The sequence below is a fragment of the Balaenoptera musculus genome, chromosome 18 (genome assembly GCF_009873245.2).
Source record: "Balaenoptera musculus isolate JJ_BM4_2016_0621 chromosome 18, mBalMus1.pri.v3, whole genome shotgun sequence".
Taxonomy (NCBI): Eukaryota; Metazoa; Chordata; class Mammalia; order Artiodactyla; family Balaenopteridae; genus Balaenoptera; species Balaenoptera musculus.
The window spans coordinates 74,235,311-74,255,287 of NC_045802.1; the positions used below are offsets into that span (position 1 = coordinate 74,235,311).

The 19,977-nt window shown below is 46.5% G+C and overlaps 1 protein-coding gene across 1 annotated transcript in view; it reads right to left on the bottom strand.

Annotated features, from left to right (window-relative positions):
• EFNB2 (ephrin B2) overlaps positions 1-14,340 on the bottom strand; it is a 46,006-nt gene extending 31,666 nt beyond the window's left edge. Inside the window, exon 1 of the mRNA XM_036831802.1 lies at positions 13,863-14,340. Coding sequence (XP_036687697.1) covers positions 13,863-13,984 — 122 coding nt within the window. The 5' untranslated portion in view covers positions 13,985-14,340. The remainder of the gene's footprint in view (positions 1-13,862) is intronic.
• Positions 14,341-19,977: the final 5,637 nt, after the last annotated feature.

A 19,977-nucleotide genomic window follows, 5' to 3' on the forward strand; every position in this document is an offset into this window, starting at 1 on the left:
TGAATCTGATGGCATATTTCATAAACAGGCAGGATACTTGGGCTTGCCTTACTTCTGTTTAATGTTAGATTGCTGCTATGGCTTAATAAGATCAACTCCAAATGCCCCAAACAGAGGAGTTTGTCATAAATGAATAAAACTGGGGCCCAAGAAAGACTCAGGTAATATCGGCCATAAGAAATACTGGGGGAAACAATTTTTCTGTTTTTGTGGATAGCACTTTACTGCCCCCTTTTGCACTTTCATATCAGAACAAGTTTCTGCCCAAACTTATTCTGAAACCAGAGAGATAGTGGGGTGTCGCTATACGGGTGTCAGGCGGATACAGAATTAGGTACCAGACAACCACACTTGGAAGGAACAAGTAATTACCTTAAAACTTCAAGTAAATGCACCACTATCTTCTCAGTGGCTTTAAAGCTCCAAGAAATAAGGTAGTAATTGGAGGCTTTAATTGGCATTTTCTGCTGTATGGGTGCTGGGACGATTGTCTGTTTTCACAGGTGCCCCTTCTTTCACACTTTTCTAAAAACAAATATCATCTGCAACATGAAACTGATGTATTCAAGGAAAAGAAGAGGTGCCTAAAAGCAGGCTCTACAATTTAGACCATTACAGGGTTCCAAATCTGAGAGCTGAGAGTGGGGGGCAGGGTGCATTTCAAACTTCACACCGACAAGCAGCATCTTTTCAAGGCAAGGAAAGATGAGAAGCACTGAAGTTCACAGGTGTTGTGAGCCTCTAGGTCCCTGATCCGGTTTTGCAACTCTGCCCGGGGAGGTGGCCTCTTCATCTGTGCAGACACTTGAAAGAACCGTAAACTGCAGCATGAAGCAGAGTTTTATTTATAAAATTCTGATCTGCAGGGACAGCGCTCAGGGGCCCCATTCTTGGCCCAATGACCTTCACCTGCACTGGGCAGTCTGTGTGCCCTGAGGTGTATCCTTCTATTTCAACTTAATCCATTTCCCTCTGTCATTCTACAATTACCATACAAGTCAAAATAATATCAAATTTCACAGCCTACAATGCTGCACAATGGAATGGAAGCTGACTCCTTGTGATGTTAATCCTGTTTGTTATTTGCGATATAATGCTCAAAACACTGGTGGCTAAAGTAAATTTCATTTTCCAATGCTCAAAGATAAATAAGATGCTCACCGTTTAAATTTTCGTTCAGGAAAATAACACAAGTATGTATTTAATTTTTTTTATCCGTACCATAATTTCCACTGTAACAAAACCCTCCAATTCACAGAAGGATCGCCTGTAATGAGCTGACGCTGGAATAGATATCTTCATTGGTAAGTCAGACTTTAAGCATGTGATGGGCAGAGATCATCGTTTTCTTTTCCCAGGTTCACAGAGACTAGTTAATCTCTGGCATGGAATTAAAAACAAAAATCAAGCACCTACCTCAAAACAAAACAAAACAAAAAATCAAGGTCTTTATTTATGAAAGTGATCCAAACATCTCCTCCCTCAAAACTTTGCAAAAAAAAAATAATCATGCCATGAATGTCATAGCTAGCTGAGGCAAAAGTCGGGGGGGCTGGAAAAGGAGGGCTGGGATGCCGAGATGTGCAGTGGGAAAGTGGCTGGGGAGTGAATCCCGGAGGCCAACCTTTGTCATGCTGGCCTGACCACGCACCCCCATCATCCAAACGGGGATTTCATAACCCTCAGAGGCAAGAGACGGTGCAAGCTTCTTTCCCAAGTGTAATTTGTTTGCACCTGTACTGTCTTGTTCCAAACCATGCTCTTAGCAAGAGTCTACAAAGGAAGGTGGAACTCTCATTATTCATAGGTGAGGCCCCAGAAAGAAAACTGGCTTTCCTATAGAAAGAGCTGGTTCTCGGCTGTTTTACACCTAAGTGTGGACATCCCTGTGCTCATCCACCTGAGTGGGAGCCCTGCAGGGAGGAAAAGCATGTGGACATCATACAGAAAGAAACGGACTGGCGTTTTAAGAACCTGAAGAAATGGACTTAAGATCTTCGCGTGGTATTACAATCGAGCGCTCAGGAACATCTTTTCCATCAACCCTACTCATCCCTTTCATTTCCATCAACACTTTTTTTTTTTTAACTTCGAAGAATCTTGCCTATTTAGACAGACCATTCACCCATGTTTTATGGGTGAATGACACCTCTCCTTTTGGTGGGGAAAACAGCCCTGAAAGAAAGTACAAGTACCAAGGGGATGTGATGTCCGCTCTCCAGGTTGGAGTGTGACCCCAGGACTGAGCCTGTCCTGTTCCCCGCTGGACCCCGGGAACCCCACCCCAGTGCCTTGCGTCAAACGGGTGTTTGTGGAACCATAGAAGGAGCGCTTTCATAAGTAAGGTTTAAAAAAGAGACGAGACTCTAGTTCTCTCTTGGTATAAGCAGAGATCCCCCTTGCCAGGCAAGCATAATCTACCAACACAATTTATATAGCTGTGCACTAGCCCTTCACAGCGAGCTACCCGGCCGCCTTCTGGACGCTTCCTTCTTCCTGGCTCCAGAGAGGGTCCGGGACGGGTCTGCTGTGGGCGGGTGACGGCAGCCCTTCCCCTGGACCTCTCCTGGGTCTGCCACAGCCCAGAGAGCAGGGGCAGGAGACAGAAGAAAGAAAGCAGCTCCGCAAGTCAGGTCTGCGCTGTCAACGTCAAAGAGGAGGAAAACCCGGACTGGGAGACTGACTCCTACACAGATCGTCCCCAAACTGCATAAAGCAGGAAAAAAGATGTGAATGGTGCACCACTGTAACTTTGGGGACAATATATTTCCTGCTCCATCGCCACAAGCAGCCTGGAATGAGCCTGACCAAAAAACAAACACAACGTTAAACACCCTGAGTTATTCAGGCTGCTACTGAACTCAGGGAGGGGAACTGGACCTGAGGAGGTAAGAGGATGCCCGAGGCCCTCAGCTCTGAAAGGAAGGAGGACCTGTTGGTGTGAGACCCCTGAGGGCTGCAGGTGAGCAGACCCTAAGCCCTGGGGGGATGCAACCAGCGGCTGCTCAGGAGTCAAGAGCACCCCAGGCCCACCTATCCTCCCCGCCCTGCTTCCTGAAACAAACTGCTCCAAACTCGCAGAACATCAAAAGCCAGATGGGCTACACTGAATGAATCCACAGGCAGGGAGCCAGAAGCCCAGTTTGCTGTAGAAATAGGCCTGGACTTGATTTGAGTCTTCTCAGCTCTGACAAGCTGGAAGCTGGCACAGATCCCCAAATCCAAAATAAAATGGCATTTAATTGTGACTGGACTCTAAAAAAGATGTCATACTATCTCCTTAGCTTGACACACGCGTGGCATCGAACCTCATGGAACTCTCCTCCGAAACCTGACCCTGTCTTCTCCCAGCAAAGAAACAATCAGGTGTTTCCATTTTTAAAAGGAAAATGTTAAGGGTCAAAGGAATAACATGCAATAAATGCATTAATATGATAGACCTTCATAACTATCTAGTTTCCACCGGGTAGAACCTCGTTATCAAAGATTCAAAGGATCCATTTAGAATCGCATGCCCATCATAGGAAAGATTATAAATCAAGGTGGACAAGGGAAGAATTATACGCAAAACCTTCTTTTAATCCACCTCGTATGTACTGCTTTGAGCAAACACAGGCTTCATTTAATTATGTGATTTCTAATCACTCCATGCCACAGCATAAGAAAGAGAGCTGGAGAATTACGAGGAAGGATCCCGGAAACAGCATACTCAGGTTCAAATACAGACGGTACCCACTTATTGGCTATATGACTTTGGGCAAGATAATGAACCAGTCTCTGCCTTGGTTTCCCCATTGGGGATCATGAAAGTATCTCCCTCAGATGGTTATTATGAAGGTTTAATGAGTCAGTATTTGTGCAGCGGTTGGAACAGCCACTGGTCCCTAGTATGTGCTCTATACCACCGCTGTTAAATGAAACAAACCGTGTCCACCAGGTAAGGAGGTTTCTTAATAAGGAACAGCATGTGACATTAATGCAGAAAGGCTACACTGGTCATCCCTATGGGTTGCCTTCGTGTATTCATTGAACAACCCAAGCCCTTACTGTACCCTGCACATAAAGGGGATGCAGCCCAGGCCCTCCCCCGTCCACGGTGGAGAAGCTGAATGAATTCAGGGTTACAAATGTTACAACAAAGCATCAGCGTAGGAAGCAGAGGAGAGAGCATCTAATTTGGCAGCGGAAGGGAAATAAATAGGTGCCTCTTGTAGCAGAGAGGTCTGCAAGAATGAGTGAAGTCTGGCAGCTAAACAAGGTTCCATATAACATCGGGGGCTTGAAAAGGCACAGGTGCCACGGCATCATCTTTACTAGCATTTTATTTATTCTGCATTTGTACGTAGAAGGCAAACTGAACCAGAGACAGGCACACAGTAGATGCTCAATTAACTTTCAACAGCAAGAGGTGACATTTATTGGTTCGTTGTGCAAAGTCCAGAGCTAAGGTCTTTAAAATCCTGACCACAGTTTTATTGCTTTTCTTCAGTCCTGTTAAGATTACTGTCCCCATTTTAGAGACGGGACAAGTGAGAGACACGGAGGATTCTGCTCCCAAAGTTACACAGCTAAAAAAATGACAAACCTGGGAGTAGGCTCATACAGCCAGATTCCAAGGCACGTCCTCTTCACTAAACTAAAATAGCACTGGCCCGGCTCGCTCTGCTCAATTGAACTGCCTGACCTTTTCCATTATCAGCACAGACCTTCTGAAAACCAAAAGGTACTGCTAATTCTCATGAGGATAAGGCGGCTGAAATCGCTGGCGTAGCTCTCCCACAGGGTCTATTTGTTCATCTGCGGGAATCTGTCTTTGAGCTCTGCTCAGACGTAGGAAACAATGTAGATGATTACAGAAGTACAGTGTAGATACTCGCCTCCCGTACCTGAAATGTGTTTCTTTGACTTGCTTACTGTGGTTTTTGTTTCGGAGCTCTCCCTGGACCGCTGTCTCTCCTGCCTCAGTTTCCCCTCCCCCAGGAGGAACTCCGTTCCCCACCTTCCTCCGTTCTCACGGCCACACTTGCCACGCACCATGGCACAGAACGTGTTTCCTGCACCAGGGAGTCCCCCTACTCCCTTAGGATTTAAGCCTCTTGAGGGTAGAGATCGCTCTTCACTGTATTCTCAGAGCTTAGTGTAACAGAGGTCACAGTTCATAAATGCTTGTCCAACAAATCAACGAATTATCTACCATCAACAATCAACCAAGCAAGAACGGAAGCCGAGAGTAGGGAGGCAAGGGCCACGGATTTCTTCAGGAATCCACGACAGCCTTTAAGAGGATGATGATCTAATCTTGAGTCGTTACCCAAAAACAGTTGTTACCCAAGAAAATGTGATCCAGGGCAACAGTTCTCAAGGTGTGGTCTCAGAGCAGCATCAGCTGAGAGCCTGTTAGAAATGTGAATTTCAAGTCCCACCCAGACCTCAGGAATCTGGATCTCTTGGGGGCGGGCGGCAAGCCTGTTTTAACAAGTGATTCTGATGCCCTAAAGTTCTAGAGCCGCGGGGCTGGAGGTAGATCTCCAGTAGCAGGTGATTTGTTAATGGGAGCGGCCAGAAACAGACATCTGGGCTGTGTCTGCTCTTCCGAGTAATACTCATTGGATGCCAGTGCTCGCCGGCAGAGACCGATGACATGAAAGCCTTCTGGAGCCTGCCTCTTAGGGATAGGCAGGGTGGTGAAGGGGATTAAGACCTGCATATGAATCATGACCGAGCCACATACCATGTTCCTCCAATGCCCTCAGTATTTAACTAAAGTGCCGTGGGATTACAGAGAAAAGATTTAAAGAAGTTATGTTTGATCTACACCATAAAGAGAGAGCAGTCATTTCAGGGAAATCGTGAACTTTAAGGACAGTCCATTCTCATGAAGATCCATCTTCCCATAGACAAAGGGGGACGCAGGGCTTAGGAGAGCCTGTTTTTATCTGAAATGTACCCCAAATATAGTTCTGGTAAGCTAAGTGAAAACTGGCATTTTCTAACTTCTTCTGCAGGTAGGTGCATTCTGAGCGGGACTTGGACGTAACTGGCTCAGCCCCACTCACTCATCAGACAGTTCTCATTCAGGACACATGTTTCAGACCAGAGTGAGCCACCTTCACAGGGGGAAAAAGCAAGGACCGAGATTCAGAAGCATTTCAGCAGGTGGTGGTGTCACGCTGGACCTTGGGTTCCTCAGCTGGAACACAAGAGGCTGGAGTGAGGCTGGAAGGTGGCATTTCAGACACGGGCTCTGCAGGTCAGAGCTTCCGATGTGCACAGGGGTATGTGGGTAGCACTCCTCACTACCCTGGCGGGATACGGGAGTCATCAGTATGTGAAAAGCACAGAGTAATGCCTCAGAGGCAAGAGAGACGTAACTAGCAAGTACTGGTAGAAGGATCCAAGGACCGTAATTAAAACTGGATGCAACCAAACGTGAATTGAGAAAATGAACTGGATTGTTTAAGAGTTTCATATAGAAAACATGAAGAAAATGAAGTTTTCAAAGCACGGTTTGCATAGCCTTCTGAATGCTTGCCCGCCACTGAGCAGTTAGAGCATTTACCTACCCATGCTCTCGAGAATGGAAACAGCAAACTACTGACACTTCACTACTGCCAATTTTTTCTTCATATTTTGTTTGTAGGATTACTAAGAGCAGAAACAACTTGTTTTCCTTCAATGGCGCTTTCTCCTACTATGGTTTTTCATTTGAAACCAGCACGTCTGTGTCCAAAACCACAAAATGCTTTGGACTAGAATTACATATTTGATATCTATACATGAAAAGGGAAATAAAGAGCCTCTGCTGATTCTCTGCAGGAGCCACAGAAATTGGTGCACCTGGCGTTCAGTGTGCATGGAAAACATTTCATAATTTATCGCCTACTCTTTTCACTGGGTCGTCGGATCCAACCATCCTTATCCCTAATGCTCCTGCGATAGGTTCTTGCAGGTAGAACGCAAAGCTACGTGTTGGACGCTGGTTTGTAAACAAGTGGCAGGACTTTCCTATATCATTTCTTTAATCACTTTAACCCTGTTCCTCATAGAAAGCTGGAGGCCAGGGCAATTCAGCCCCTCCTTTTGTCCTTTGCCTACCATAAATATGCACCAGTCTGCATCTGAAAGGCGGAAGGAGGCCGCAAGCTTGCTGGACATTTATCATGCTCTGTTCCCTGCTAACAAGCAAATACTTTGGCTGAATGGACCATTAGCAATCATTGTCAGATGTAGAATGCAAGGTGCTGGGATGTGACCAGCTTGTAAATTAGGGAGTGTCCGTTCTCTTTGATGAATCTGGACAAATGCACTGGATCTTTTGATATGTTTTCTGAATTAAATTAGAAAGGAAGGTAAAGTAGCTGGCACTGGGTAGGGCAGGTCTCTGTGCAATGTTTTAAATGTTTTAAAATGGTGAAAGCGACACAGTAATGACCAGAAAAACAGGCAACAAATGCAATAAATCCATAGCTCCAAACAGTTGAGTCAGCTCTCTGAGAATTAGGAACGAAATCCACGAAATGGGTCTGAAATAGAATATTTAGGATTTAGTGAAGATCTTCAGACATAGAATGTGTTCCTCTAGAAAGTCCCCATGTTGCTGTTCAGAGACCAGCCCTGAATCCCCTCCATCCACGCCAGCAAGACAGACACTTGGGGTGTTTGTAAGCTTTCAGTATTGTCAGCGTCTTAAGAGTTCAGACTTTCCTAAAGAAATGCTGGGACTTTTCTAAGGCCCCAAATTGGGGGCAATAAAGCACAAATCTCCTTTCCGGCTTGACGCAACTGCAATGCCACTCTGCCCAGAACCCAATGACAGCTTCAATGGCTGATTTTGGGTAACGACTAAAATGGAAAGTGTGGACGGCCAAAACAAAAGCCCAGCTTATTTACAAGGTTGTTCAGGACAGAGGGCAATAAGATTCAACAGCCTGGCGAGCTTCTGCTGTTTCTAACTTTCAAGCTGGCAGCACTCACACTTTTATAATCCTATCGTTTACACGAAAGGGGCCTGTCCCATTCAGCTCAACTCACAGGAGTGAAACACCATCTCCATAGGGCCCGTTGGTTTGGGCATATTGGATTACTACCGATTTGAATGAAAACTCAATTCCCCCTGTTATTTGTTTTATTATATGTTTTTTTCCAGGGTGGGAGAGACAAAACTCATAGAGGAGAGCTCTCTGGCAGAGGGAGGGGGACAACGTATAATGTTTACCTCGGCTTCTCCGGGGCTGAAAGATGGCTGAAATCAAAAGGTCTGTGCTTTCTTTTCGGATCCCTCTGGGCCTACCTAGCTCCTCTGGGCTCTGTTCCTTCCCAGCAGGTCCCTGCCCGGAGCCCGAAGAGATGAAGGCAAGCACCGCCAACTGCAGCTAATCCTACAGAACGGCCGCCACTGTCAGGCCAGGAGCTAAAAAGGAAAACCTTGCAGGCCTGAACTAACTGCAGTGATCTGAAGTTTTAATCAGCCCCCAATCTCAATCTGTGGAAAAGGCAGTCAATGGAATCTACCTTTGCCATATTATCCGCCACCAATGAGCAAGAACTGAGCATCTTTTCTTCCCGGTTTCAACCATCCCGGGCCACAAGTGGGGCTTTCATACTTTCTAATCCGAGTTTCCAAGTCTGTGTGGCTCACACATAATAGCCAACAGCCTGGAGCAAGGGCCTTCCTTTCTACACCCTTTTCAGAGACATGTCATTGCCCACATCCAGCTAATCTATATGTTGCCATGGCTTCACCCTTTATCTGCCTTTACATCTGATGAACTGCATGGATTTACCACATTATTTTTATCTGAAAGACAGAAAATGGTGGTTTTATTGCCATACAATCAGATTACCGCTGCTAGTTTCTCTATGCCTTTTTACCATACTTCAATCAAAAGGGATCAGTTTCTTTATACTCTGCCCTTGATTTACATTACATCTGTAAAGACCCAGTCTGGGTTGTAATCCCCTTATTAACTATGACCAGGGTTGATTTGCCTAAAAATAAAAGCAAATTGTGTCAGACCCTTTCACTTTGTTTTTGATTCGGAACTACAAAATGGATTACTAAAGAAATCTTCAGAGTTCACACGGCTCGTATAGTACTGAATTTAAAATGAGAATTAAACAAGTCAAACAGGAGAGCCATGTCCACGGTTTACATTTTCCATCATGGGAGAAGGGCTGAATTGCTTATGTCTTTGTATTCTTTGGCTTTAGAGAGACAATGAAGCCACAGGAGTTTTTCCAAGCTGCTAGGAACCCTGTCCCATACCCTACGCTTCCCTCTTTGCTTTTCTTCTACCCTTCTCCCAGCCTCATTCTAATTCCTCCCCTAAAAAAAAAAAAAAAAAAAAAAAAAAAAAAAAAAACTGGGGTGGAGGGGAGCTCTTCCCTGAAAGAACTAATTCCCGACTAGAAGCTTCTAGTTCTATGGGTTCTGCATATTTTAACCAAAATATTTTAAACAGTTGAACACTCCTGTTTAAGGCTCTACTCCACCACACAAAGGGCGAGCTCATAAGCAAATCTATGTAGATATATGATAGATGACCTGAAAAACAGGCTCTTTAGGTCAGCAGCCAGTGAAGGCGGAGATTGGGTGGGCCCAAGTACCATTTCAATGATTATTTTCCTTACCAGAGCCCTTCTTTTTGTCTAATTTGCAGTGGGAGAGTTTAAGAATAAAGTTTTCATGAAATGCTCAAGAAATGTCCTTCTTAGATTTTTTTTTTTCTCTTTTCTGACAAGGGTCTCCAGTCTGTATTTCCTTCCCCCCGCCACTCCTATTCCTGTGACGCGTCACTGCAGTCATGCTGGGATCTCAAATCATTTCCCATTAGGTGACCTCGCTGGGAACCGTTGCCAGATGGTGGGTGTCACCCTCAACCTCCCTGGCGCTACCTGAAGCATTTCAGTGCAAGGCCAGGTAGCCATGCCCCTCTGCGGGTAATTATCACGCTGACCCACCGACCAAAGGATTCCTCTCTGTAAATTTCCAGATAAGAGGTTTTACCGATAATTATTCTAAACATACCGTTTACTCTCCAGCTGACTCTGTATGGAGAAACCATGCCCATCGGCAGTTCTCAGCTGGTCTGGGCCTTGATAGCTAAGCTACCTGTCTCCCTGCTTCAGCCTGGGAGTCAGGGACACTTCGGAATGCTGGAGTCATTTGCATTTCTTTGCATCCTGGGACAAGTGTCAAGAGCTGCGCTTTGTGAAAGATTTAGAAGCAAGTGCTTGACAGAATCATCTTAACCTCCAGCTCCCGTTTCTGAGGCTCGAAGCTGTAATTGCCGAGGTTACAAAGTACAGTCCCTGGACACACGATTCCCAAATAAATTCTGTCCTCGTCTGAAAAGACGGCTCCCAAACATGTTGTGCGACCTCGCGGCAGTCCTGTCTTTGTGCTCTCCCCGCTCAGTCGTCCCGCGGAACAGCGACAGTCCATTACCTACAGTTTATCATCCTGACAAAATGTGAGGAATGTGAATGTGAAAGCACTAACAATTCCACCCCTTGGTGCTTTGGGCTTTTTTTCTCTCTATATTAAAACCGACAAGATTAACCCAAACGCAAACTGGGGAGCACAGTTCAAGGAGCTATTCAATCCGTGCTGAATGTGCATTTGTTTACCTACAAAAATAAGAATTTCAGACACAATGGAAGGCAGGCTGGCTTATATATGGTACTGAATGGACTGTTTAAACAGCACTATCCATTGTAGTTTATTTTATCAATCTCTGACAGGTCCATATTTATTCAGAGCCTGACTGTGGTGGAGCCCACGTATTATAGGTTATCTGGATATTATCCAGCCATTCTTTTGTATCAAGGCAATCAATACCAGGAATTCACCATTATGTAGGAAAAAATGACCTGGGAAAAGCAAAACTCTTGGTTAACTAGTATATGGTGCCTAGGGAATAACACCCCTAGACATAAGAAATGAATGCTCTGCTGAAATTTTCAACAAAGTCAGTGTAATTCAGTCTAGAATACCATACCAATACTTTTTTAAAAAAGAGCCAACCATTTTATTTTGGCAAAGACATCGTGCTGGAAAAAAATTGTTCTACTGAAATGCTAAGCCAGGCTTTGCTTTTCTCTCCAGAGTTAAAAAAAAACAACAACAGAAAAACAGAAAAAAAACCCAACAAACTACACAACCTGAATGGCTACAACTGACACAACTCTTCCAGAACCCATGGGTGCAGTGATTACCGTTTCAGTACTTGGAACTTCTTCCCACTGCTGCAAAAACTCTCGGGAGTGGGAGAGGCAGACGGTGTGATTAAAGTAGTTATGGAGACGGTGAATTTACAAAGGATTTTCTGGACCCTGTATCCAAACAGCTGCTGCTCGCCCCCTCTTTCCACCACCTGCTAAAAAAGCTGACCTCGGAATGAAACAAATCTAATTACTAACGGCTGCTTCATCACAAACGAATTGTCCCGCAGTTCCGAGGAACTGATGGGCAACTTCAATGCCTTTGATTACCTTCCTGCCACATCCCATTTACTGACCGAAACTTTTCCCTGGAAATAAACATGAAACTCCCCCAACAAATAGGGCAACTCCTTGGCACCGGGTTTTTTGGGTTTTTTAAAAATTCATTCTCAAACTTAGAAAAGGCTCTGTCATGTCATTCCTCCAGGAAGAAATCTTTCTGATCTCTCAAGCTAGCATTCAGCTGCATAACTTTGTTAAGCAGACCTTTTCCAGGGGACAAATCATCCCTTCCTCTAGGCCAGCCATTACGTGCGAATTTTAAAAGAAATTCTACTCTTGAGGGCAGAAGTAATCACGCCAACAGCAACGTCGTCTGTGCGGGGAGGGAGGCTTCTCCAAAAGCAGGCCTCCAGGAGGGTCTAAATCAGTAGCCACAGCTCAGAAAAACAGCCAGACCCTCACAGGAGGCTAGTGAGTAAATATCAGGTACTCCCCTCCCCCAGCGCACGAGGGAAAGAAGACATTGGTGTCGAAACCTTAGGCTGAAATAATGACTGCTCTACCTTTTTTTTTTTTTTTCTCCAAGTAGGTATTTGTGATCCTACAAACCAGATAACGTCTACTGAGCCGAACGCTTAAGGGATTAATGGGAATTTCTTTAAACAAGATAGAAATGTAAAAATTAAATCCTGTTGGGGGGCGGGGAGGGAAACCCCAAACCAGAAAGCGGCTCCCGAAGACATTCGGCGAGCGAAAGCGCCAAGCGGCGCAGAGCAGGAGGCCTGGGGGGCAGAGGCGCGGCCGGCGCGGCGAGCATCGCGCAGGAAAGAGTGACCCCTGGAGGCAGAAAGCGAAGCCGACGGCTCCCCCGGCTCCCGGCCCGGCTCCCGGCCCGGCTCCCCCAGCTCCCGGGCCGCAGGTCCCAGCCCCGCGCTTTCCCGCACCACCCGGCGCCTCACGCTGCGGTGGTGGAGCAGAGCCGTCACTGCCGCGACTTTCTCAGCAATTACGATGATCTTACACCCAGGGAAAAAAAAGAAGTACATCCAAGATCAGGCTCCAGGGAAGGAGGCTGCATTAAGTAACTTCTACACAGGAGCAGTGTTGGGAAGTGCCAACCAGCATCCTGAAAGAATCTCTGTTTCATCCCATTTACAGCGGTGACGTCTTTCGCCCTTTAATAGGGAATTCTTGCTTAACATGTTGGTGAATTTGAAACTGACCACTCTTAAGAGTAGATATAATTATTTAACTACGATGTTATCTTTAAATCGATCCCCCATCCCTTTATTTCTAAATCCATGGCCGATTTGCTCAAATTAAGTCATTGATTTTGCTTCTGACAAAGTATGAACAGCCAATGTCTTCATACTTTCCCCAAGTTTCCCAAGGTTAAAATTCCATGATTCTGTAAAATATTTTTGACTAGGATTCGAAATGTATCCCCAGAATGAGGTAATATGCAACCCTGAATGCACAGATGACTACGAGTCACGGCCATATGTATTTATGGATGGATCGCCTCTTCTAAATTCTAAATGAACTCTGGTTGCTCGGACTGAAAATCTCCGCAAGGCCTGGCTTTCTCCCGGCTGCACTGTTTGATAAAAGCAAGTCGGATCCAAGGATCCCATTCCCGCCCAGGCTCCCCAAGCGCGAAGGCTTCAGGAGCTGCGTCGACTGGGCAGGGCCTTAATTAAGCTTTTGCAGAAAGCGTCCCTAAAAAAATCAAGTTAGCTGTCGGGGCCACAGAATTCGGGGCCATCGGTTCAGAAGCGAAGGGAGAGGCCGACCTGCAGAGGGTTCCCCGGGAGCCGCCTAAGGCCCGTCTCCCGGGCGAGGAGGAAAGGGCCCGCCGCCCGAGTTGTCCCGAGCAGGCGAGCTCCCCGCGCACCCCGCGGGCAGGCGGCGCGGCGCCGAGGCGCGCGAGCTCCGGGCGTGCCAGGGAGCACAGGCTCCCTTCTCCGCGGTGCGCTCCACTGCCCCCGGCCCGCGCTCCGCCGCTCCTCGGGAGCGCAGCATCGCTGCCTCTCCGGAGCCCGCCAGCCCCTGCGTGCCGCTCAGCCTGTTGGTGGCCCGGCTTCCCGTCCTCTGGAGGAAGTGAGGGTCAGGCCTCGCCATCGGACACCTTCCCGGACGCGACACCCGAGTCAACAGAGGCTTTTTTTTTTTTTAGCGCCGGGGAGCTCCCAGGGGGAAGGAGGACGAGGAGAGCGCCCCTTAGGGCCGGCGCTCCGGCTGGAAGGCCGAGCGGAGTCTCCACGAAGTAAAATGTGGTGGGGGACCCGGGGGCGCGAGGAATCGAGGGTCCAGAAACAGGCTCCGAGGCTCCGCGGCCCGACCCTTCCTCCCGCCGGGACAGCGCGACGCGGAGGACCCCGGGGCGGCGATCGAGGGGGGTCGTGGACGCGACTTACTTGGAGTTCGAGGAATTCCAATAGATGGGCTCTAAAACTATCGATCTGGAAATCGCAGTTCTGCATAAAACCATCAAAACTCCCCAGCAGTACTTCCACACGGAGTCCCTCCTCACGGCCATGGCCAAGCCGCTCCCAGCTCCGCGCACTCCTGGCGTCGGAGGAACAAGGTGCGGGCCGGGAGCCCCAATCCTCTGGGCAGACAAGGGAGAGACTGCAAGCAGCTCCGGGGCGCGCCGAGCAGCTCCAGCGGGCGCCGAGGCCGGTGGCGCTCCCCTCGGGGCCCTCAGAGCGCGGGGCGGGAGCGCACGCGAGGGGCGCGGCGGCGCGGCGGACTCGGGGCTCCGGGGCGCCGCGCCGGACGCAGCTCGGACAGCCGGCTCCCGTGCGGCTCCAGGGTGCCGGGCGCGGGGCGGCAGGGAGGGCGCTCGGCCGGGACACAAAGGCCAAGAGACGGCTCGGCGGAGGCGGCGGGCCGCCTCGCACTATAGATCCAGGGGGGCGGGCAGCGGCCCGAGCGCGCGGGCGCCGCTTCGGCGCGGTTCCATGTCCCGGAGCGCGGAGCGCGGTGCGCGGGCGGCGAGGGGCGTCTCCGGGCGCACAGGAGCCTCCACAGTCCTCGCGGCTCCCAGCCCGCGGAGCAGGCAGGAGGGGCTCGGTGCTCGCCGCGGGCGCCGGATGCGCGCGGGCCTTTGTGTGCGGGGAGGGCGCCGGGACCAGCTCCGCGCGCGTCTCCTCGCCCCAGCCACCGCCGCCGTCCCCGCCGAGGAGAGTCAGGTCAGCCAGCGCGCTGTCAGAGCACTATAAACGCGGGGCCCCGCCCCTCACCCCTCAGCCCATTGGCCCGCCGCTCGGCAGCCGCGAGCCGGTTGGGCGGCCGGCCGGTCCGTCAGCCGCCCCCGCCCGACATTGGGCGCCGCGAGGCGGGGCGCCGGCTGACAGGTGAGCCCCGCCCCCGGTCCCGGGCGGCGGCGCGAGCGGCGCGCGGGGGAGCCCGCGAAGGAAACGGGCCTGCGCGTGCACCCGGCAACCCCCGAGCTGGTAGGGGCGGGCGAGTGGGCAACGGGACAGCCCGGGCCACCTGTCCCCGCGCCCAGCACGCGCTCTCATTGCCCGGCCAGTGTCCAAACTTCAGCAGAGGGACAACGTCGAGGGCGAAACTTTCCCTGCGGAGCGGAAGGCAGCGGGCTTCCCGTGGGTCTTCCTCCTTCACTGCAGAGCCCCCTCTGCGTAGACTGGCTCACACCCCGCTTGCGCAGCCCTTCGCCGCGCCCACCAGGCCTCTCAGTGATGCGTTTCACACCTGGTTTCGGTACCGAACGTCGGCTGGGGCCTGACCTAAGTCAGTGGGGCCGGGAGACGCAAAACGACTCCTAGGGACGCGGCGCCGGCGGGGCAGCCGACTCGCGGGGCGCGGCCGCCCGGGCCCCGCTCCCTCCGCGCCTCGCTTCCCGCGAAGGCAGCATCTCTCCCTCGAGTGCGCGGCGGCACACCCGCGCCCGCCGCGGGATCTTCTCCTTAATTAGCCTCCGGGCCGCGCTCATACCTCCCCAGAGTGACCGGGAATTTAGGGGTGACCGTGACGAATAGCGCCGACACAGAGAGGCGGCAGGAATTCTTCCATTGGATTCCCGGCGAAGCGCCTTCCTAAGAGCCTCTGGGACGAGCGCCGCCGCTTGCGCGGACCCACAGCGCCCACTAGCGGCCGGCCTGCGCGCTCTGCGGGCGAGAGCACGACTCTCGGGCCACCCGGACCCAGAGCCCGCGCAGCTAACCGCGCAGAGGGTCCGAAGGAGAGTCGGCAGAAATGACCTGACCAACAGCAGGGAGAGCTCGGCACAAATAAGGCACAGTACAAATGTAACAGTTCGCAGTTTGAAAAAAGATACGGTATGCCGTATACCTGCAACATACTTGAAAAAAATTCCTTTCTACGCCAGGGTTTCTTTAATGCTTTAAAAGCAAAGAACCGGCCAGTATTCCTACAAATTCTAGTTTTTGTTTTTAAGGCAAATTATCCACGAAGTTAAATTTAAAAGAGAAAATATATATGGTAAAAACATCTCGTTTAGATACTTATTAGTTTTCCTTTCACTCTTCTTTGTAATACCTTTTGAAGGGCTTTATGGTGAGTTAAGTATTCGTTTTTTGAACATTAAACGTAAGTTAATGTACATTTCAACTGGGAGTGATACATACTTGTGAAGACTAGTTTGTTAAGACCGGAAACACTAAGGCACGCGAGGTACCGAATACATTCATATTATTCCAAGTAGATCTGTGAAAGAAGAAAACAACTTTATTTTCTGCAATTTCTAGTTTTAAATGAAAGCCTCCACTTTGAAGAAACATTTTTCTTTAAAGGCTCGAAGACAGTAAACCGATTCGAAGTCATCGTCAGATTCCCAGAGGACTGAAAAACCAGGAAGGCGCAGGCGGTATTATTTCACAAAGGCAAAAGAGTCGTTTTCTAATAAGCTTACAACGTTTAAGGGATTCATTTGAAATTTAATATAAAGCTAGTTTACTATACTCTTTTAAAAGAACCAAAACTGAGTGTATCTCAGTAGCTGTTTCACATTTAGCAAACCTATATTGTGAAATTTAAGTTGTGAACTCTTAGCACCTACATCCTCTCTCGCCAAGTAAACTAGAGGAAATAAAGGAAATTTGCATTGTCTGAAAATAACACTGGCTCCCATTTTTAGTAAATCTGATACTCTCAAATCCAAAGCACTTTACCTTGGGAAAAATGTAAATGTACATGTTTAAACTGCTTCCTTTTTTTAAAACCAAGTATTTGAACAAAAAATAAAACCCTACACAAAGATTCCTATTGCATAACTTGTGTGAATATGTATTAACTTACTTTCAGTAAATATAATTAGCTGTAGAAACTATGTGAAAAGTATCAGCAGTAGCAACTCCACTGCTCTTTAGAGAGTAATTTCAGTAATTAAAAGCATCACCTCAAGCCACTTGTATCTATTGTAGGTATATCATGCTGGGAAAAAAAATCAACATCTGCGTGTACAAGACAAAGTTGAAACTTTAAATCCTCAGTCACATCAGTTGAATACCTCTTTGTATTTGGACTTTTGTTTTACAATTTTTGGAGAAACGTGGTTATTTTTGAAAATCTGTAATTCTACCATCACATATTTAACCCGACATCAAAAAATGAGATTTTATTTCAGCAAAGAAAGCTACTTCAACTGTTTTCAGAGTTAAGGAAGAAATTTCTAAAAGCCTAATTAATAAAAATTGGGGGGATTTCAGAGACATAGCCAAGTATAAAAGTTGATGGATATAAATTTGAATAAATGTAGAATGAAGTGGCAAATACAAAAGTTGGATAGTTCCAGTTTTAAAAATAAGAGGGCAATGTATTTTGCCCAAGTAAGTGTGCCTTACTAAATAGTCAGGTTTCTGCCCCTTTTGAATCCATACGCAAGCTTTGGTGTTTAGAACTTATAGTTGTTTCTTACATATTCCTTGTAAAGTAATCCACTGATTCTAAGATGTACTTCGAAAGACATCTTTAACTCCTATAAAAATAACAAGAGCCTTATCTAAATGTAACATTACAGAAAAATTATTGTCATTTGATTTATGTATGTTGATTAAATCTTGTCCAAGCCATGAACTTTCTACATAGCTGGAAGACTATTAAATTGCATGCAGTTTACCTCATACAAGTCACTGAAGTTTTTAGAACTCTCCCACAAATGACACTTTGCTCTGTTTATTCCACGGAAAGACCTTTCAAAACAAGAGTAAAATAAAACTCTTTCTTAGATCAACTCCGCCATACATTTGTCCATCTATCTGCTTCTAAAATTCCTATTATTACACATTGTAGCATGTTAGTATCTACTTATTAGTTTGGTAGGAAAAGTATTAGTCATTACACGGGGCTCTTGGTCAAAAGAATCATTTTTCCCTTTGGGAAGTTTCATAACTCATACCTTACAGACCATATCTATTCTTTATGGAATCAAAATAACCATTATTTTCCACTACAGTAATTTAAATCTCTAGCTCAAATTATCATTGCTTTTATAACATTATTAATGCAAAAGCAGCCTATGTGGAAAGGATACAGGTTTGGCTCCAACTAGGTAGGGTACCTGGCTCAAGACCTCATTTCCTTATTTGCAAACCAACAAGCAGAGAGGGCCAGCCATTTCTAGTCACCATTCCAAATTGGCCTAGGTAGTTCGGTGGAGATAAACACGCAGGTAACAGCTAGCTGTGCAGTTTTATCACTCATTAACTTTAGCATTTCTGTGACTCCCACTTTGTGGACTGATATGATACAGACATACTGTATGTTATAATAAAGTTAAATTCTGCTCTTAGCATAGAAGGGGTATTACAGCAGTCATAAGGAGACAACCCATCTCCTATTATGGGTCCATCAAACCATTTTCGCTCCTTTATTCCACCTTATAATAAGCTATTCAACAGAACCAATTGCAATTATATATTCCTTTGTTAATTCATGTTGTCATAAATTTAATTGATGGTGAAAGCCTGGAAAATGAGGAAGGCAACAATCATCATGCAAATGTATACAAAGAACAAGCCCATTTTATTCGAACCCTAATAAACCAGGTTTAGTGATCAACAGTTCTATCAATCTTAGAGGATACTGACACTACTGAACACACACACACCTTTGCCTGAGTGACAGTAAAACTACTGAACGTTGATTTTACTCTTTTACTCTGAAACTTACTGGCTTCAGACGTGGAAAGATAAATATGTATAAAAAACAAGACTGTTCCAACATCCTCTGGTCAACCACTGGAGGCTCAAGTACGGAACAATCTTCTTTTAAAATGACTTCCCATGAATTTCCATCATACACACACCAACTTTAATTTCTATTGGGCCCTCTGTATCCCCCTTCCATTGCTTCCTAGCTGCAAGTCAGTTACTCTAGTAATTATAGATACACCATATATAATAGATCAGACAATGCCATCTAGTCATCTAAAAACCAATTATGGCAAATCTGCTACAAAACATACAGTGCAGTGTTATTAGCAAATTACTGCACCACTAGCAACTCCCTGACTATGGACAACAGAACGTTAAAAAGACAACAAACCCACCCTCAAAACGTAAGAGTAAACAAGAAACATTACAAATAACAAAGGTGATGGTGAAGAATCAATACCGCCACTAGTGGCAATTCAACAAATGAAAGAGTGGGGCCTCCTGCTTGGGCTTCAACACCTGTCCTAGATTTTTTACCTTCCTTCTGCTAATTAATAACACTCTGGTATTTGAGTGTTTATAAGACTCCTGGATGGACTGGCAAGTCTCAAAAATTTATACTGTTTTCAGAATTTCTTATGGCCAATACAAAACAGATGGATGGTTCTGGAGGTAAAGGAGCAGAAAATTGGGACAACTGATAACAGAAGCTCTGGTTTTATTAACAGCTTTGGAGAAATTTTAGTTAAGAAGGACCCGAATATAAAATGAGGCATTAGAAACAACATATAGAGTTCAATTGGCCAGGATTCTATACTTATTTTACCTCAGAAAATTAAAAAGTACAAACTTCCTTTTGCAATTTTTTTTTTGTAAACTATTGTTATTTTGGGGGAAATTCTTGAAGTACTGGTGGCCATACAGAAAAGCTATGGACATGTTACTAGCACAACTAACTCAGAAATTAACTGAGGACACAGAGAGCCTAATTTGCTACATCTTTGTAAGAGAAACTGGAGCAGTAAATCTTTTAACTACAAACCCCTTCCCCTCTTTGCAAGCATTAAAGAGTCCTCACACATAGCTAATTTAAAGGTTTAGTTTATACAATTGATTTAATTCTGCAAACTCCACAATATAAATAGCAATAACTACATATATTAAATACTGTAATAAAAATAAACAGTCATTAGTTAATTCTATAATGCATTAAGAGCAACTTTAAAAAACAAATTGTGAATAAAGGCATACTTAATAAATTAGGGAACATCTGAGCTGCTAATAGTTTGGGAAAGAATTTGAACTTTTATAATATGTATACAAAAGCAGTGGAAACAAAGAAAACAAATGACTACACATCGCCATAGCACAGAAAGGATTGGGTGCGTTT